The 15,841-nt window shown below is 39.1% G+C and overlaps 1 protein-coding gene across 2 annotated transcripts in view; it reads right to left on the bottom strand.

The window, feature by feature from the left end:
- Positions 1 to 951: 951 nt before the first annotated feature.
- Positions 952 to 15,841, bottom strand: part of FLT3 (fms related receptor tyrosine kinase 3) — a 59,260-nt gene continuing 44,370 nt past the window's right edge. The window contains exons 17-24 of one of the 2 annotated variants that reach the window (XM_087937205.1): positions 15,372 to 15,525; positions 12,883 to 13,004; positions 11,438 to 11,562; positions 10,154 to 10,276; positions 7,743 to 7,854; positions 5,825 to 5,924; positions 4,799 to 4,904; positions 952 to 3,704 (exon numbers count right to left, since the gene is read on the bottom strand). In XM_087937205.1, coding sequence (XP_087793331.1) covers positions 3,579 to 3,704; positions 4,799 to 4,904; positions 5,825 to 5,924; positions 7,743 to 7,854; positions 10,154 to 10,276; positions 11,438 to 11,562; positions 12,883 to 13,004; positions 15,372 to 15,525 — 968 coding nt within the window. In that variant the 3' untranslated portion in view covers positions 952 to 3,578. The remainder of the gene's footprint in view (positions 3,705 to 4,798; positions 4,905 to 5,824; positions 5,925 to 7,742; positions 7,855 to 10,153; positions 10,277 to 11,437; positions 11,563 to 12,882; positions 13,005 to 15,371; positions 15,526 to 15,841) is intronic. The other variant, XM_087937206.1, reaches the window with a different exon arrangement.

Below are 15,841 nucleotides of genomic sequence, written 5' to 3' on the forward strand. Positions count from 1 at the left end.
GAAAGATCTGTGTTTTAGAATCAGGAATAATGGTGTCTCAAATAAATGTGCTAAAAGTTGTTCCACTGTTTTGCTCACAAGGAGTTTTGAGTGGCCATATTGTTGCTCTTTTTATTACTTGAGGGAGCACTGTTTTTGTGTAGTTCAAGGATTACTTTCTGGTGCAATTGGCTGCAGAACTTGGTTGCAGTGTTGCTCTTCTCTTCTTTATTGTTCCTATTCACTTTGCTCTACGTCAGCGACCCCCCCCCCCCCAGTCTTTTGGGTACCAGGGACCTGTTCCGGGGGGGGGGGGAAGGTTTTTCCGTGGACCAGAGGGAGCATGGGGCTTTGTTTGTTGGTACAACCTGGTTTCTGGCATGCAGCAGATTGGTGCCAATCCATGGGCTGGGGACCCCTGCTCTACGTTATTCAATGGTGCCTGTTAGTTAAATGACAGGTGGCATATGTAATGGAGCACTGCACAGTAAAGCAATAGAGAGCAGTCTAAACGAACCTTGCAATCATCCCACCAAGCTTAAGACCAGTCAACTGAGACTCTGATCAGCTGGGACTCGGGAAGCAGAGAATGGATGGTGGAGGGGTCAACCAGAGGTGGAATTTACAGGTTCTCTGAACTACTCAAAATTTCCGCTGCCGGTTCTCCAGAACCTCTCAGAACTGGCTGAATACCACCTCTGAATCTGGGTTTTGAGAACATTCTGAGAACCTCTCTCCACCTTGGATTCACAAGATCTAATGTCAAAACTTGATCAGCTACTGCATGCTTCCGCAGGAGCCATCTAGTCCTTGATACAATAGAAATAATCTGAAACAGTCCAGTCTTAGTCCAGGGATGACGATTCCATGTAATGAAATATTTGGGCCTAGCATGCATGTATGTATCATAATTTTCCTATGGTCATCATGGTTTTCGGATTGTTTTTCCAAAAAAAAATGTGACAAATAAGCCACAATAAACATCACCTTTATTTTCAATGTTTTTTTTTCATCCTAAATTTCAAAAAGTCTGTAAAAACATACTAGCTTGTTAAAAAAACAACAACTATGTACTACTTTTATGAAAAGTGTGTACAATTGAAAAGTCAAAATATAAAAAGCATAGATAAGTAAATAATAATTAGATTAATCAGGTAAAATCAGCACAAAGCAGCAGCAATACTTGTGTAAAACTGTCAAGAAGAATAGGCAATCAGAATAAAATGACCATCTCTGCTCAAAATAAAGAAAGAATAGATCTGAACATTTAATATAATTGTGGAAACTGACTTTAAAACAATTTCTCATAATTCCTATTAAATAAAGGATCCAGAATTAAATTATTTGATCACAATGAACGTCTTTAGCTAGAAAGCACAAATTAATTACAAAGAGATATTATAGAGGCCATACAGGAATCACAAATAGAGGCAATACAGCAAGTTTCCATTCAGAAATCCACAGAGTAATTTCTGCATCCTGCTACATTTAATTGGTACTTCATGAACATTTGCGTTTCATAGAGACAACAGTAGCATCAGAGGAGAGCCATACATTTGATTCAGTTATGACTTACAAGCCGTGGTGGCGCAGTGGTTATTGCAGCCTAATTCTACTGACTGCCAATTGCCAGCAGTTCAGCAGTTTGATTCTCATTGACTCAGCCTTCCATCCACCCAAAATCAATAAAATGAGGACCTGGATTGTTGGGGGCAGTATGCTTACTCTGTAAACCGCTTAGAGAGGGCTGTAAAGCACTATGAAGAGGTATATAAGTCTAAGTGCTAGTGCTATTGCTATTACACTGAAGCTGGAAAGCATACATACAATCAGTTTCCTGTTGTGCAGATATGCCAGAGTTTCCAACAGTAACCTGTCATTCTCTCATCAAAAAGAAGACTCATATCCTTTGATTTATGTTCCAGCCCCAATGTTTATTGTAATGAAAGTAAACTTTAAAAAATACCTTATAAATTTGCCTTAATCCCCAAACCATTTTCAAAGGTGAAGGCTGAAACCTGGAATTGACATTGCATTGCCATAAAAAATTTAAGGATGATGGCATCTTTTGATTTTGGCAGACGTAAAAGGTATATATAAGCACACATTGACATCAACTGCATGCCAGCTGTAAGAGATAATTCAGTACTACAATAATTCAGTTGCACTTTGCTGTTAAATATTGCTATACATTGATTTATCAAGTATAAGCATAAACTGCTATCAAATTATACTGAATATTCAAACAATCATTTAATATAGTCCTTAATGCTGAAGTCAATTGTGGAGAACAAATTGATTTTAGTAGCCAGCAAATATTTTAGTATTTGATTATTCCCCTAGGGTTCTCAGTCATTAAATGCCTGTTCCTTGTTTGTCTAGGATGTCCCTGATTATCTGTTGCTGGCTCACTAGGTATTTATTTTAGAACACCAGAATATATAAAGCATTCCCTTTTCTTGCTGCTTTTGAAGAAAATCTTCTCCTGTTTTTTGTTAATGTGGTCAAGTAATTATATCTTTTATAAAATTATTTCGATGCTCTAAACATAAATTTCTACCAGCCTGCCTATTTCCCCTGATTTGCAACTGGCATGTCAAAAACAAGGCCCCATCTTTCGCCATTTGTATAATTTGTAATTAAATTTTTGGGTTTGATATGAGCTTACATTTCTAGAAAATAAAAATGGTGGTTGACTGAAGAAAGAAGGATAGGTGGTGGGAAGTATGTAGGAGGTCTTGGAAAGGATAGCAAGAAGCACCCTAATTAGGTTGCTTTCAATAGGATGCTTTGTGATGGGCCACATCTAACATATAGCAGCTGTTGTATTTTGTAATAGTGCCTGCAGTTAAAATTCTGAAAACATTTTAGCTCGCAAAATTTGGATGCTCCTTTTCCAATTTCATTTGAAAATTTTCTTGCATTTCTGCCCCAAATATTGTTTTTCTGGATTTTATCAATCTCAGTAACAATATATAAAGAATTCTAGTATTTCATGCCCGATGAAACCTTTTTTTATCTTTAACGTCACTGTGAAACAGTATTAAAAAGCCTGTGGTTTGAGGGACACTCAGGGATAATCTACCCAGATTCACTATTTCCATAAATATCCCTATCTGTAAGCTTGTCCTGATAGCTGATATAACCCTTTGGTTATATATTTGGTGAGGATATAATATAAGTGCAGTTAGCTGAAATGTGTGAGTTGAGCTCAAGCTGCGATACATTCATGTTTGGGAACTTCAATTACGAAATATATGGATACATTTTCACTTTTTGCATCTGCTTGAAATACAAAGATCTGGAATGTAGTAGACCTTGACTTTAGAGATGCATATAATTTTGAAACAAATTCAACAACAACCTGTGAGTCAACCATGTTTTAAAATGAGGCTTGTATAAAAGAGATCTTCCATCCGGTTAATGAAATTGAAGGGGACCCGTAACCAAATTTCAGCTGAGAAGCAAACTGGATAGAACTGATAAGAAAAATTCAATGGCAATAGCAGCAAATTAGACCCTTTAAGGAAGGCAAAGTAATCTCTCTTGATTTCCTTCAGCTTATATGGCTTAGTTTGTAAAGAAAAAAAAAGCCTGCTTTATTTGTCCCTCGCAATATCTTCATCCAACAGAGGAATAGTGAGCTCAGCTTCTCTTCTCACATGTGGATTGCACTTGGAACTGGAAGTATGCTTAGAGGTATCAGTATGATCTGTCTGGCATGCCTGAATTATAGGATGTGAAAGAACATAAATAGCAAAATTAACACCATGGAACAACATTATACAGCTCTAATGTTTTAAATATTTTACATGTAGTTTCTCTTGCTGAGGTGTGGGCAAATTTTAAAAACAGTATGAAGAAGTCTCACCTAAACCCCCCTCATCCATGTGTTGGGGCAGAAAGTTTTTGTAAAGCAAAGCCCAAATTGTCTTTTGGTCCCTCATCTTTATTCTCACTTGCTGGACAGGTCACCCTCAGTGCAACCTTTTCTGATGCAGACATAGGCAATATATTGTCATGGATTTAAATAGTTAACCAGTAACTCCTTGGTGCAAATTAGATGGCCCCTAACTACCAAACGTTTTGGAAGGAGGAAGAGTCCAGTAGTGAGACTTGTTAAGTAAGAAAATGTTAGTTTGCAGGTGATAAATGTTAGGTTTGCCTTCTGTTCCAACATCATCTCTCATTTCCTACTATTGGAAAAGATGTTTAGATTGTATTGTCTCTCAAACCATGGAATCAGCAGTGGGATCCTACCTGTTCCGCTACCAGTTTGATGATTGTGCGATGGACACGCGCACCTAACAGCTTTCCCCACACTAGCTGAGGCCTGCAGCGCCAGTCAGCTAAGAGGATAAAGAAGAGAAAATGGCAGGGGTGGGTGGGAGGGCCGATCCTGCACTTTTCTCTTCTTTCTCTTCTCAGTTGATTGTCTTTTTCCTCCTCTCAGCTGATCCTTGGAGGCTTTTTTTAAACTACAGGTTCGGCTGAACCTGTAGGAATTTTTTGCTACTGGTTCAGGTGAACTGGGCCAAGCCGGTAGCATACCACTACTGCATGGAAGAGAGAAAACTTTTGAACTCCCAGTGTCAAAAGGAAGGAAGGAAGGACAATTATAATTTACCTTGAGACTTTCTTAAACAACTAAGGGAAAAGTTTAAATTTCTAGCATCCCTCATCCCCCCAAAAGATTACTCTTTCTCAAAAGAATCAGCAGCAAGGATATCGTTCATAGTCCCCTGACATGTTTGCTAATAAATATAGTGCAAACCTAGAGCACAAAAAAAAAAATGGCTTGTTTGCAAGGCTCACTTACTGCTCCTTCTGCCTCAGCCAGCTGGCATGCCAGAAGGGAAACCAGCTGCGAAAAGGATGGCCTTTTTCTGGAGTCCAAAGCCCAGCAGGAACACAGTAATAAGTATCTACAAAAAAAAAAAAAAGATAAAAGAAGTGAGAGGAAAAATACAGAGCTATTTTTCTCAGCATTTACTAACTGATAAGACCAAGAACAAATATTGTTGAACCGGTATTATGCAAAGTTAAAAGGTCCTAGGATATGAATTTATCTATTTCTATTTCATATAGGATTGATAAATGTTTACAAATATAAAGCATCAAAGGAAAATTAATATTATACTTTAAATTTTACAATACGTATGATGTTAGGACCAGCTTTTCAGGTTGGATAACCATTTGTCTGAAGTGGGGTAGGGTTTCCTGCCTAAGCAGGGGGTTGGACTAGAAGACCTCCAAGGTCCCTTCCAACTCTGTTATTCTATTCTATTCTATTCTATTCTATTCTATGCAAAGGTGGTATTCAGCAGGTTCTGACCAGTTCTGGAGAACCGGTAGCGGAAATTTTGAGTACTTCGGAGAACCGGCAAATACCACCTCTGACTGGAGATTTACAGTATCCTTCCCCTGCCATGCCCACCAAGCCACGCCCACAGAACTGGTAGTAAAAAAAATTGAATCCCATCACTGATTTCTATTCTATTCTATTCTATTCTATTCTATTCTATTCTATTCTATTCTATTCTATTCTATTCTATTCTATTCTATTCTATTCCGGGTCTAAAAGTAGTCCAAGAAAGTCACAAATAACAGATAACAGTATAGTTAGAAGCAAGGAAATGAGCAGGTGCTACTGTACATGTCTTCTTACATTATACCAGGGGTCTCCAAACTTGGCAACTTTAAGACTTGTGGACTTTAAGACTTGTGGACTGCTGGCTGGAGAATTCTGGGAGTTGAAACCCACAAGTCTTAAAGTTGCCAAGTTTGGAGACCTCTGCATCATATTCTGGGCAGTCCCACCCTAATCTTTATACCCAGAACATACATGTCTTCTGTAGCATAAAATGGACGGTCCATCTTAAATCCATTTTGAATAAGCTTGTAGAATTTCTCATTAACTTGCATTCCAGGATAAGGATTGACACCTAAAGGGAAAAAAAAAGTGGCAAAGCAAAGAATGAAAGTTTGAAGTAAGCTTCACTGGAGAAGCTTTCTTAATTTCCATAACTCTGCAGAGATGTCCGCACGATGTGGTCAGAAAAGTCAAAATGGCATGGGTGGGCTGCTGCTGGGGGTCCGCAGGGGTTTGGGAGAGCCGCTAGCTAAAATTCTGTGCAGTTCAGAGAACCCCCAAATCCCACTCGTGTCTGGCCCCGCCTACCCCTCTCCTCCCAGGAGTCCCCATGTGGCCTGTTTTGGATGTAGACAAGTGCAGGGCATGCGCGGAGGTTGGGGTAGGGTGAAAAATGGGCCTCCTGCAAGTTCAGGAAGGCCAGAAATGGGCCTATTTCTGACTTCCAGCCCAGAAATGGGCCTATGGAGCCCAGGGAGCCTGTTTTCGCCCTCCCAGAGGCTCGAGGAAAGCCTCTGGAGAAAAGCCTCTAGGCATTTTTGCCCTCCCACCATAATGCAGGAGGCTGACTAGGCCACACCCACCATGGCCATGCCCACCCAGCAATTGGGCAGAGAACCCATTGCTAAAATTTTTGAAGCCCACCCTGCAAAATGGTAACTACAGTAGTCCAATTGAAGCTTCGCCTGTTTCTTTTACCTCCATTTCATGCCATTTTGACCTTTTTGACCATTTCCTGCAAATATTCGGCAACCTGGACAGCAAGACAGACCCACACTGGGTACACATAAGCTGCTTAGATATTTAGAAAGATGACTATTCAATTATATATTACAAGAAAAAGAAATGGAAAACCCCAATGTAGTTAACAAAGACATGGTTGCCAAGAGCGTCTGGAGAACATTTATGGCAATTGAATAAAGTATGAAAAGGGATTATTAGTTTTTTCGTCTTAAAATGGGGTCTCTATTAAAGTAAATGGGGTCTCTATTAAAGTATTCCAGAAGAACACACAACTTGAAGTTAAAAACTCATTGTGATGACCCGGGGTGTGGCACAAAGGCAACACAGTCAAATAAGCAAGAAGAGTCCCTTTATTATCTCCAACTTTGCCCCCAATGTCCAGGTTACTTTTGGCTGGACAAACCTCTCTCAGGAATAGCCTTTAACTGGAGGAAATTCAGTCCAAAACAAGGTACATACAAACTGTAACTAAAAATCCAAACAAACCAAACTGAAGTAATTAACCTGACAGGGCAGGAGAAATAATTTCAGACTTGAAAGCATGGCAAAACTCACAGAGTTGGGAAGACAGCAGGAACACAGATAAGCACAACGATACTACATAAATTCACGTTTGCTCCCAACAACTTGCTGTGCACAGATTCCTCCTTTATACACTGTGTTCCCAGCTGCAGCTAATGAAGGGAATCAGGGCCCTTTCCTCCCCCATAAGCCACGCAACTCACATTGCTCCCTTCTCCATTCCTCCCTGCGTGCCCTAGGATGAAAAGGGGATGGGCCTGGGTCTTCCTCTGAATTCCCTCTGCTTTGCTCTACCTCCCCCCTGTTCTGCCCAGCCAGACTTTGCCCTTCCCCAGTTTCTTCCACAGCCAACAGAGCCACACTCCCACTCCCTGTCAGTTGTTCGTCTTCCTCCTCAGATTCAGACTCCAACAGGGCCATGACACTCATATGCACACACTCCTTCTATACTAATAGGGCAATTTACAGAATTAAAATGTATCTGCCACCCATTCTCCACTTTGGAACCCTACCAGCAAGAAACAACATTCTAAAGACATTGTTCCAGGTTGTTTAGATCTCTGAATGAAACGTAGTTCTGTTAAATCTCTGACAGGAGAACCAGATAACATATTCCAGAACTTACCAAGAGAGAATATTTCCCAGAGTAAGATTCCATAAGACCAGACATCACTTTTAATTGTGTATATCCCTTCAAATAAACTTTCAGGGGACATCCATTTGACAGGTAAACGAGCCTGACAAAAGAAAGCACAGAGAAGAGAGAGGTCATTTCCCCACAAAGTCTTCTCACATAGGGTGACCAACTGCGAAATCACATTGTTACTGAACAGCTTACCCTTGAGGAACAATCATCCCCCTTGTTGGCATCCCATCAGATGGTAAAAAAACCCCAAACCCTCTTGGTTACATTGGCATTCTAACATTCCCATTGGACTGCTTTTGGAGGTTGGGATTTCAGATTTTGAATTAGGATTTTATAATTAATTAAACTTAACCTGTGAAATGGTGCCTTGCAGAAGTGATCCAACTCTATTTGCCTCCAAGAGATACTTTCTAACACTCCAAGAGATACTTTCTAACACTCTAGCTCAGGGGTGTCCAACCTTGGCAACTTTAAGATTTGTGGACTTCAACTCCCAGAATTCCTCAGCTGGGAGTTGAAGTCCACAAGTCTTAAAGTTGCCAAGGTTGGACACCCCTGCTCTAGCTTTTAAGCTTTGATCAGTGGCGGATTAAGGCTCACTGGTGCCCTAAGCGCTGACAAATCTTGGTGTCCCCCACCTTTGTACATACCGTACAAATGAAGGCAAGTTTAGGCTACATAAATGTTTTTGTGGTGCCCCCTTTAGGCCTGGTGCCCTAAGCACATGCTTAGTCTGCTTAATGGTTAATACACCACTGGCTTTGATTGGAACCAAGTATCTCCCTTGTTTTGTTCAACTCTAATTTCTTCCACTCCCCAAAAGAGCTATGGGCACAAATAATCTCCCTCAGGGCTATATGCCAGTGGCCTGTGATCCATGAAAACTTTATAATAAATACAGTAGTCTTTAAAGTGCCATAAGACTCTTTAATATATGTGCAGTTGAACTGCCTTCTCTTCCAAAATCGTCTCTCATTCCCTACATGGAACTATTGAAAAAGTTGAGTACCAACTTTTGGCTGATTTCTCAGGGATGGAGAATCTGTAGATCTCAGAGGTTTCTAAGTGGCAACTCCCCAACCTCTTTCACCATCTGTCATGAAATGCTGAACAGAAGTTCAACCACTGTTTCCTTCTCTCTGAAGGAACCTTAGCAAAACCAAGGCGGCTTTAAACTTAATAATCTTCCATTTTTTTAAAAAAAAATCCCACACCCAATGATTTTGCCTTCTTGCTGTGCATATCTGTAGTAAAATAAATTTGTGCATATGTGTAAAGCTGGTATGGTAGTAGACATACAGACTAACAATTTTTGATGTGGAAGTGCTTTCCGTATTAGAAATCTCCAATTTTTATGCAAGTTCCAGGGAAATGACACATGCAGAAAATACTATATGGTGGTCGACAACAAACTTAGAGAATATAAATCCTACTTCCACTCATATCTGGTTGATCTTTGTGGGATACAGGATCTTGGACATTATGAACAAACTTTTCTTCCATGCTTACAAGATAATTAAGATTCAAGCAGCTATCTATATTTTTGTAGTGTCAGTTTGGTCTTGCGGTTAAGGCATTAGGCTAGAAAACAGAAGATCATGAGTTCTAGTCCCACCATAAGTACAAAGACTGCCAAAGAAGTTTTTTGGATGAGAAGAGAAACGTCTTGCAGGGAGTGGCTCAGGCACTCACCAATAGTAAATAGTAAAAATATGGAGATATAGAACTGCAATTATTAGCTGAAACTGTGTGGTGATTGTGGTGTTTGGAAAAGACTGAGCTGAAGTCTTCACTCCGGTCCGTGTTTCCAGCGGGAACATGGACCGTTCCTATTGGCTGATGCCATTTGACAGCCGGCTATAAAAGGGAGCTGTCAAACGGCATCAGCTGTTGTCCGCCAGCTGGCTGCCTTGTTAGTGTAGCAGCCGCGGCAACCCTTTATTGTTACAATAAAGTAAGAGCTGAAGTTCGCTCCGTGTTTGCCTCAGGTTATTCCGCTGCTCTACAACAGTGATTATAAGTGTTTGGTGACTAAAGCACCACGCTATAAATCAGGAAACTATGAATTCTAGTCCTGCCTTAGGCATGAAAGCTGGCTGGGTGACCTTGGGCCAGTCAGTCTCACTCAGCTCTGGAAAGAAGGGAAGGGCAAATTATTTTTGAAACCTTGCCAAGAAAACTGCAGGGACTTGCCTAGGCAGCAAAAATCAACTTGAAAGCACAAACACATTTTTATTCAGCAAACCAACTCAAATTGGAAAAGAAACTTGCCATATTATCACCCTTCCGAACCTGGATTTGGCTATGCAGGATATTAGTAATAATTTCATTTTTATTTTCAGATCGTTCACAGAAAACATTGAGAAGCATCTACAATAAACATAACTTACATTTCCTCTGACAACATAGTTTGAATCATTCATTATATCCCTGGCAAGTCCAAAGTCACATATTTTGGCCACTTTCCCATGGGTGACTAGTATATTCCTGGCTGCAAGATCTCTGTGGACACACTGTCAATAGAGAAAAGTGTTGTACACAGGACAGAATTTAATTCTCTGATTGCTTTTTTTTAAATGTCTTTTTCCACTGAAATAATACAGTATGCTGGAAGCCATTAAATAAAGTGTAGTAAGTTTTTTATATGAAGTGTCAGAACTAGTTGCCTAACAGATTATTTTTACATAAGTAAAGTAAAATAAAGAGCAATTTACTTTAAAGTGAGAACTTTAAAAATATAGTAACACAGAGATCAAAAGATTAAAACAAAACATTACAGACAAAATCTACGGTGGTGTGAATATAGGCATTTCTTTCAGGGATTTTAAAAATGCTTCTTAAGATGTAAGAAAGGGCAGTTAACAATATCCTGGAATTATGCTTCAATATGAACGGTGGGTCTGCAAGAAACCAACCTGATTCTTCCTTCCACTAAGCAAGGAAAGGACCAAGACTGATGTTCAGAGCAAACAGTTATTGTCCTTTAAATACATAAACACAGAATGCCTATTGCTTGGAAGTAGGGGTTATGCATTTATTTATCAATTTAAGCACTCTATAAAGCAGCATTTTTCAACCTCAACAACTTTAAGATGTTAGGATATCTTAAATTAATCAATTAATCCACACATTTTTAAGTTGTTGATGTTGAGAAACACTGGCATAAAATAGACAATGAATATAACATGCCCAAAAAGCATACAGAAGTGAAACATCATAAATTAAATTTGATCTTAAGCACAGTTTTAATCACATTACAAGCCTATTCCCAGTTCAGATTGACAAGAACACTTTTTCCCTACTGGAAAACCTCTCTCTCCCCACATAACTTCTTTGCCTAGTTTTAATTCCTAATATAATGCCTATCAGATAGCACTATGAAAACATTTTTAAAAATTTGAAAATCAAATTGCACACTGATGTTGTTACATAGTTGGCTAATAAGATGTCCGCAAGCAAACAACCAAGCTCAGAGAGTGCCACCTAAAAACCTAACCCCAAACAACAATGGCATAAGTGAGATTTTTCTTTCCTAGAAAAATTCTAACACTAATAATTCTAGTATTTAACCGGATTGAGCTATAATGTCTAACTAGTGATAAAAGAAATTTAGATAATAGAGCATATTTTTTTCTAATCTTTATTATTAGCACTATTTTTCAGAGCAATCTTACTGATTTTGATTCTAGAAACTCCATTCCTCTGGCAACTTGATATGAGAAGTAGAGAAGGTCCTCAAAAGTCAATATATTGAGGCTTTCTTCAACATCTAGTCTCTTGTTCACGTATTTCATTTCATCTGCAAATGAAAAATGGTGATTGGCTGATTTCTCAAGTACAAAGATGGACAGCCATATTTTTAATTTTATTATGTGGCCTCCAGAACCCTTCCCTTCCGATATATCACATTCCTTCCTATACACTAGCAACCACCATTGCAAATTAAATAGGTAATTGCATATACTAGCGAGAGACTGAAACACAAAGCATAGAATGTAAGTGGAATAGTATCTGATGCTGTTCAGAAGCAGGCTGTGTTTGGGCAGCAGATGCCATCTTATGGAGGACTAAGACTCACAAGGCAATGACATGGTATTTCACTGGTGAGATGGGAGCTCGGATTTTTAGCTTGCTCGCCCTCCCTTTTTTTATGGGTTGGGATTTAATCTTCACAGGAACAAATGTATTATTCTTTTAGGGAGGAAGGGCAGGAGCTTGCCTGATAGTTTATTGTTGCATTATAGCACTTGGAGGGTTGAGAGAAGTAGAGAAACAGCATTTAGGACTTGCATGAGGTTTGTGAACTTCCTATTTCGGGTAAACGCCACTCTGTTCTCTATTTCTGTTAAGATTAAATTAGCCATACCAATACCATACTTTCTCTTTTAATTTCTTTAAGAGAGAACAAAAATGTAAGAGAAAATCATGGGATATCCATGAACTTAAGAAAGAAGAAAGCAGGTGCCTATGGTCCTTATTCTCTAATGAGCTATAAATCAGGATTACAGAATTGATTCTGTTGGAAGTTTCTTCTTAGATCAGGGGTGTCAAACACAAGGCCCACGGGCCAGATTTGGTCAGTGATGTGGTCAGATGTGGCCAATGGAGCCATCCTGGAAAATGTCCCACATCACTTTGGTCCAGTCTACCCAATGTGAAGAGGAAATATGCCAGCAGTTTTGGGAGTGGCATCAAGCTGACCTTAACCACCTAGTCAGCCACGCCCACCCAGTCAGCCACGCCCACCCAGTTGGCCACACCCAGTGAGTGGCATCAAGTTGGCCACACCCACCCTATCGATTACGCTGGCTTGGCCCCCCGAGATCAACCACAGCCCTGATGCGGCCCTCAATGAAATTGAGTTTGACACCCCTGTTTTAGACCATAGCTAGGCCCCTGCTCAGTGTAGAAATAAAAATTAAGTGGCTGTGGCTGTGCATTTCTGTTTGATTAAATCATCTTCAGTTTTTGTCAGTGTGATATCTCTTTAGGTACTTGAAACTAATGCAGTCTTTTTGTTTTAAGGCTAATGAAAGGAGATAGTCCATGCCAGCTTTTACTGATTCTATTGCTAAGTCTATTTAGAGGAAGGGCACCTTATATTGTTATAACCTCTTACCTTCCTCTGAAATCCGGGCATTTCCATGTGTGTTAGAGATCACATCTAAGTCTTGTTTTGCATGTGAGTGATCCATTTGACCAACTGGTAGGTAAGATCCATTTGTCAGTACGATTCTATTTCTGAAGACAAGGGGTACACTTTTTTTTAAAAAAGAATTTGTTAAAGCATCTATTATAACAATAAGGACAAACACAGCTTGATTATGAAATAATAAATGTAATAAATTTGTACTGAAACTTTGATAATAATGGATTGTTTTTGTAAACAAATTTGGAGCTGTAACCATGCTTAATCAAAATGTTACCTCCTATAACGTGGAACTCACTATTACTGCATTCATTTTAAGTGATCAAATCTTTTAAATGAGGATCTGTGAAAATTTCTAATCAGACAATGTACCACAGAATGAAACCAACCAGTCTCATGCGGCTTCATTGGGACTTCTCTATCAAAGTGCACTTTTGATGCTGTATTAGACTATGTCGCCTTAAATAAGTTGGCTCTATGAACTACAGGAAAATAATGGCAGGGTCTGTAAAAGGACATCTAGACTTCTAAACAGAGGCATGGATCAGACCAAATTGCATGACTGAGAAGCTCACAGAACATTCCCAGACTTCTCTTACACTGAGTAGTCAATGGACCAGCCATGCACTTCATACAAAACATCATACCTAAAATTTAGTTTAGTTTGAGTAAAGCAAAGTGCCAAACTCTATTTCATTGAGGGCCCCATCAGGGTTGGATTTGACTTTAGGGGGGCAGGTGGGCAAGGCCAGGGTGGGTGTGGCCAGCTTGTCGTCACTCATGTCAGGAGCACTTGTGGAGGTCCAAGTGCGCTGCCAGCAAAAACGGAGCTCGGGAGGGCTGTATTTGGCACTCATGAGCTCCATTTTCACTGGCAGAGGCACCACGGGCCAGCCCTTCACTGTTTCCAGGGCAGCCCCATGGGCCAGATGTAAGCACCCCATAGGCCGGATCTGGCCCTTGGGCCTTGAATTTGACACCCCTGAAGTAAAGTGTTACTGAGGGAGATTTTCTCAATATTTTCAATGAGTTAATATCATATTTAGTTTGCCAGTGCTTATAGTTTTCTTTGTTGTCTATCTGAATTATACTGGCACCTGTCTGGCCACATTCTTCCTGCAGCTTATGATCAAAGACCTGTCAACTATTGCAGCTTCAAAAAAATTATTAAGAATAAATTGATTGTGATTCATTAAAAAAAAAATTATTAAGAATAAATTGATTGTGATTCATTAAAAAAAAATCCCATCTGTTGTATTATTTCTTCTGATCTTGTAGGGTTTTGTGGGTTTGGAAGTAAGATTCATTGTCACCACTAATTTTTGTGTAACGCATAATGAATATTTCTATGGAGTCCTTGGTGCTCTCTGAGCTTGATTATTTTCTTGCAGAGATTTCATTACCAAACTAGTTAACATTGTCATTGCTAGAAGGGAGTACAGTTTTTTTCTCATTTTATATACTAATGGCTTGCCCTGCCAGCTCTACTAGTCTTTTGTCTGTTTGTCCTGCATAGTAGTTGTTATAGTGTTACAGTCCTTAACTCTATGTTGTAGATGACTCCTGTTTTCCCTTCTAGGGTTGTTGGGTATTTTGGTGTACTTAGGAAGTTTTGGAGGGCTTTAGTTGGTTTGTGTGTTATGGTGATGCCATATAAAAAACTAGCAGAACATATCCATCAAAATCCACTAGTAGTCAGAAGACATGATGAAAACTCCCTAATCTCACAACATATGGACAAACTGAACTGTCATTTCATCTGGGAAACTCTGAGCCTCTGAGACCAAAACAAGTTCAAAAATGTGAGAAATTTCTGGAAGTCTGGCAGTCAGATAAATTGGACTATAGAGATAAATAATATCTGCATATCATTCAAAAGAGACAAACAAGAAGCCAAAAAGGAAACAAAAAGACCAGAACACCTACTCACCAGCAACATCAACATTCAGATGAGCACATCAAGATTAACACTACACCAACAATCAAGAAGTAAACAATACCTCAATCAAGCAACTACCAACTCAGACAAACAAGCTAACAGTAAACAGCCTAATCAAGGAACCACCAAGAACACTCAGACCAACACGGACAGAGTAAACCACTAGTATACGAAATGAGAGTAAACTCCACTCCCTTCTAGCTCTGATCATTATTCAGTTTGGTAACGAAATATCTGCAAGAAAACAAGAAAGCTTAGAGAGTACCAATGATGTCACAGTTCAACCCTGAGCTCTAAATATTTGTTTCTATCAGAATTTTTCTATTTTTCGTATTGTTTTGTTAAAACTTCTAAAATAGGAATTACTTGAAATATGAAATGGTGTTACCATGATTGATTGAGAACATGATGCAAAAATGACAATTTGTCTTTAAACTTGCCCAGTTTCCTCATCTGTGCATAATGTAGATAATTATTTCTTCTTTTAGTTTGCCACAATTAAACCATGGTTGATCTTTACCTTGAAATGATTGGTCCTCGAAAATTGTGATAAAAACTAAAATTGTGCTGACTGAAGACTTCAGTCCATGTTTTGTGAAAGGTGTCTCTTTTGCTTCGTAAGTAGTTCAGGAGGTCCCCATAGCAACAATATTCAAAAATTAAGTAAACTGGTCCTAAAAATACATATTTAATATATAAGGAAGCATCTTTTACTTAATATATACTTAGCATGCATCACGTTAAAAAACAGACATTTCTTGGTTGTAGGAAAAAGGAAATGAAAGTTGTTAGAAATTTTCATATCAATCATATGAAAATGAAATCCCTGTATCTTATACTTATTCCATGATACTACAAGTCTTTAAATTCCCATTGTAAGGCATGCTAGCTGGGAATTCTAGGAACTGTACTCTTACTTGTGGCAACTCTTTTCACTTTGAAGTAATATTTGAGAAGTTCTGTTCCAACTTAAGAAAATTCTCTATTTCT

The sequence above is a fragment of the Pseudonaja textilis genome, chromosome 7 (assembly GCF_049901715.1).
Source record: "Pseudonaja textilis isolate UNSWEBS1 chromosome 7, rPseTex1.2, whole genome shotgun sequence".
NCBI classification, from domain to species: Eukaryota; Metazoa; Chordata; class Lepidosauria; order Squamata; family Elapidae; genus Pseudonaja; species Pseudonaja textilis.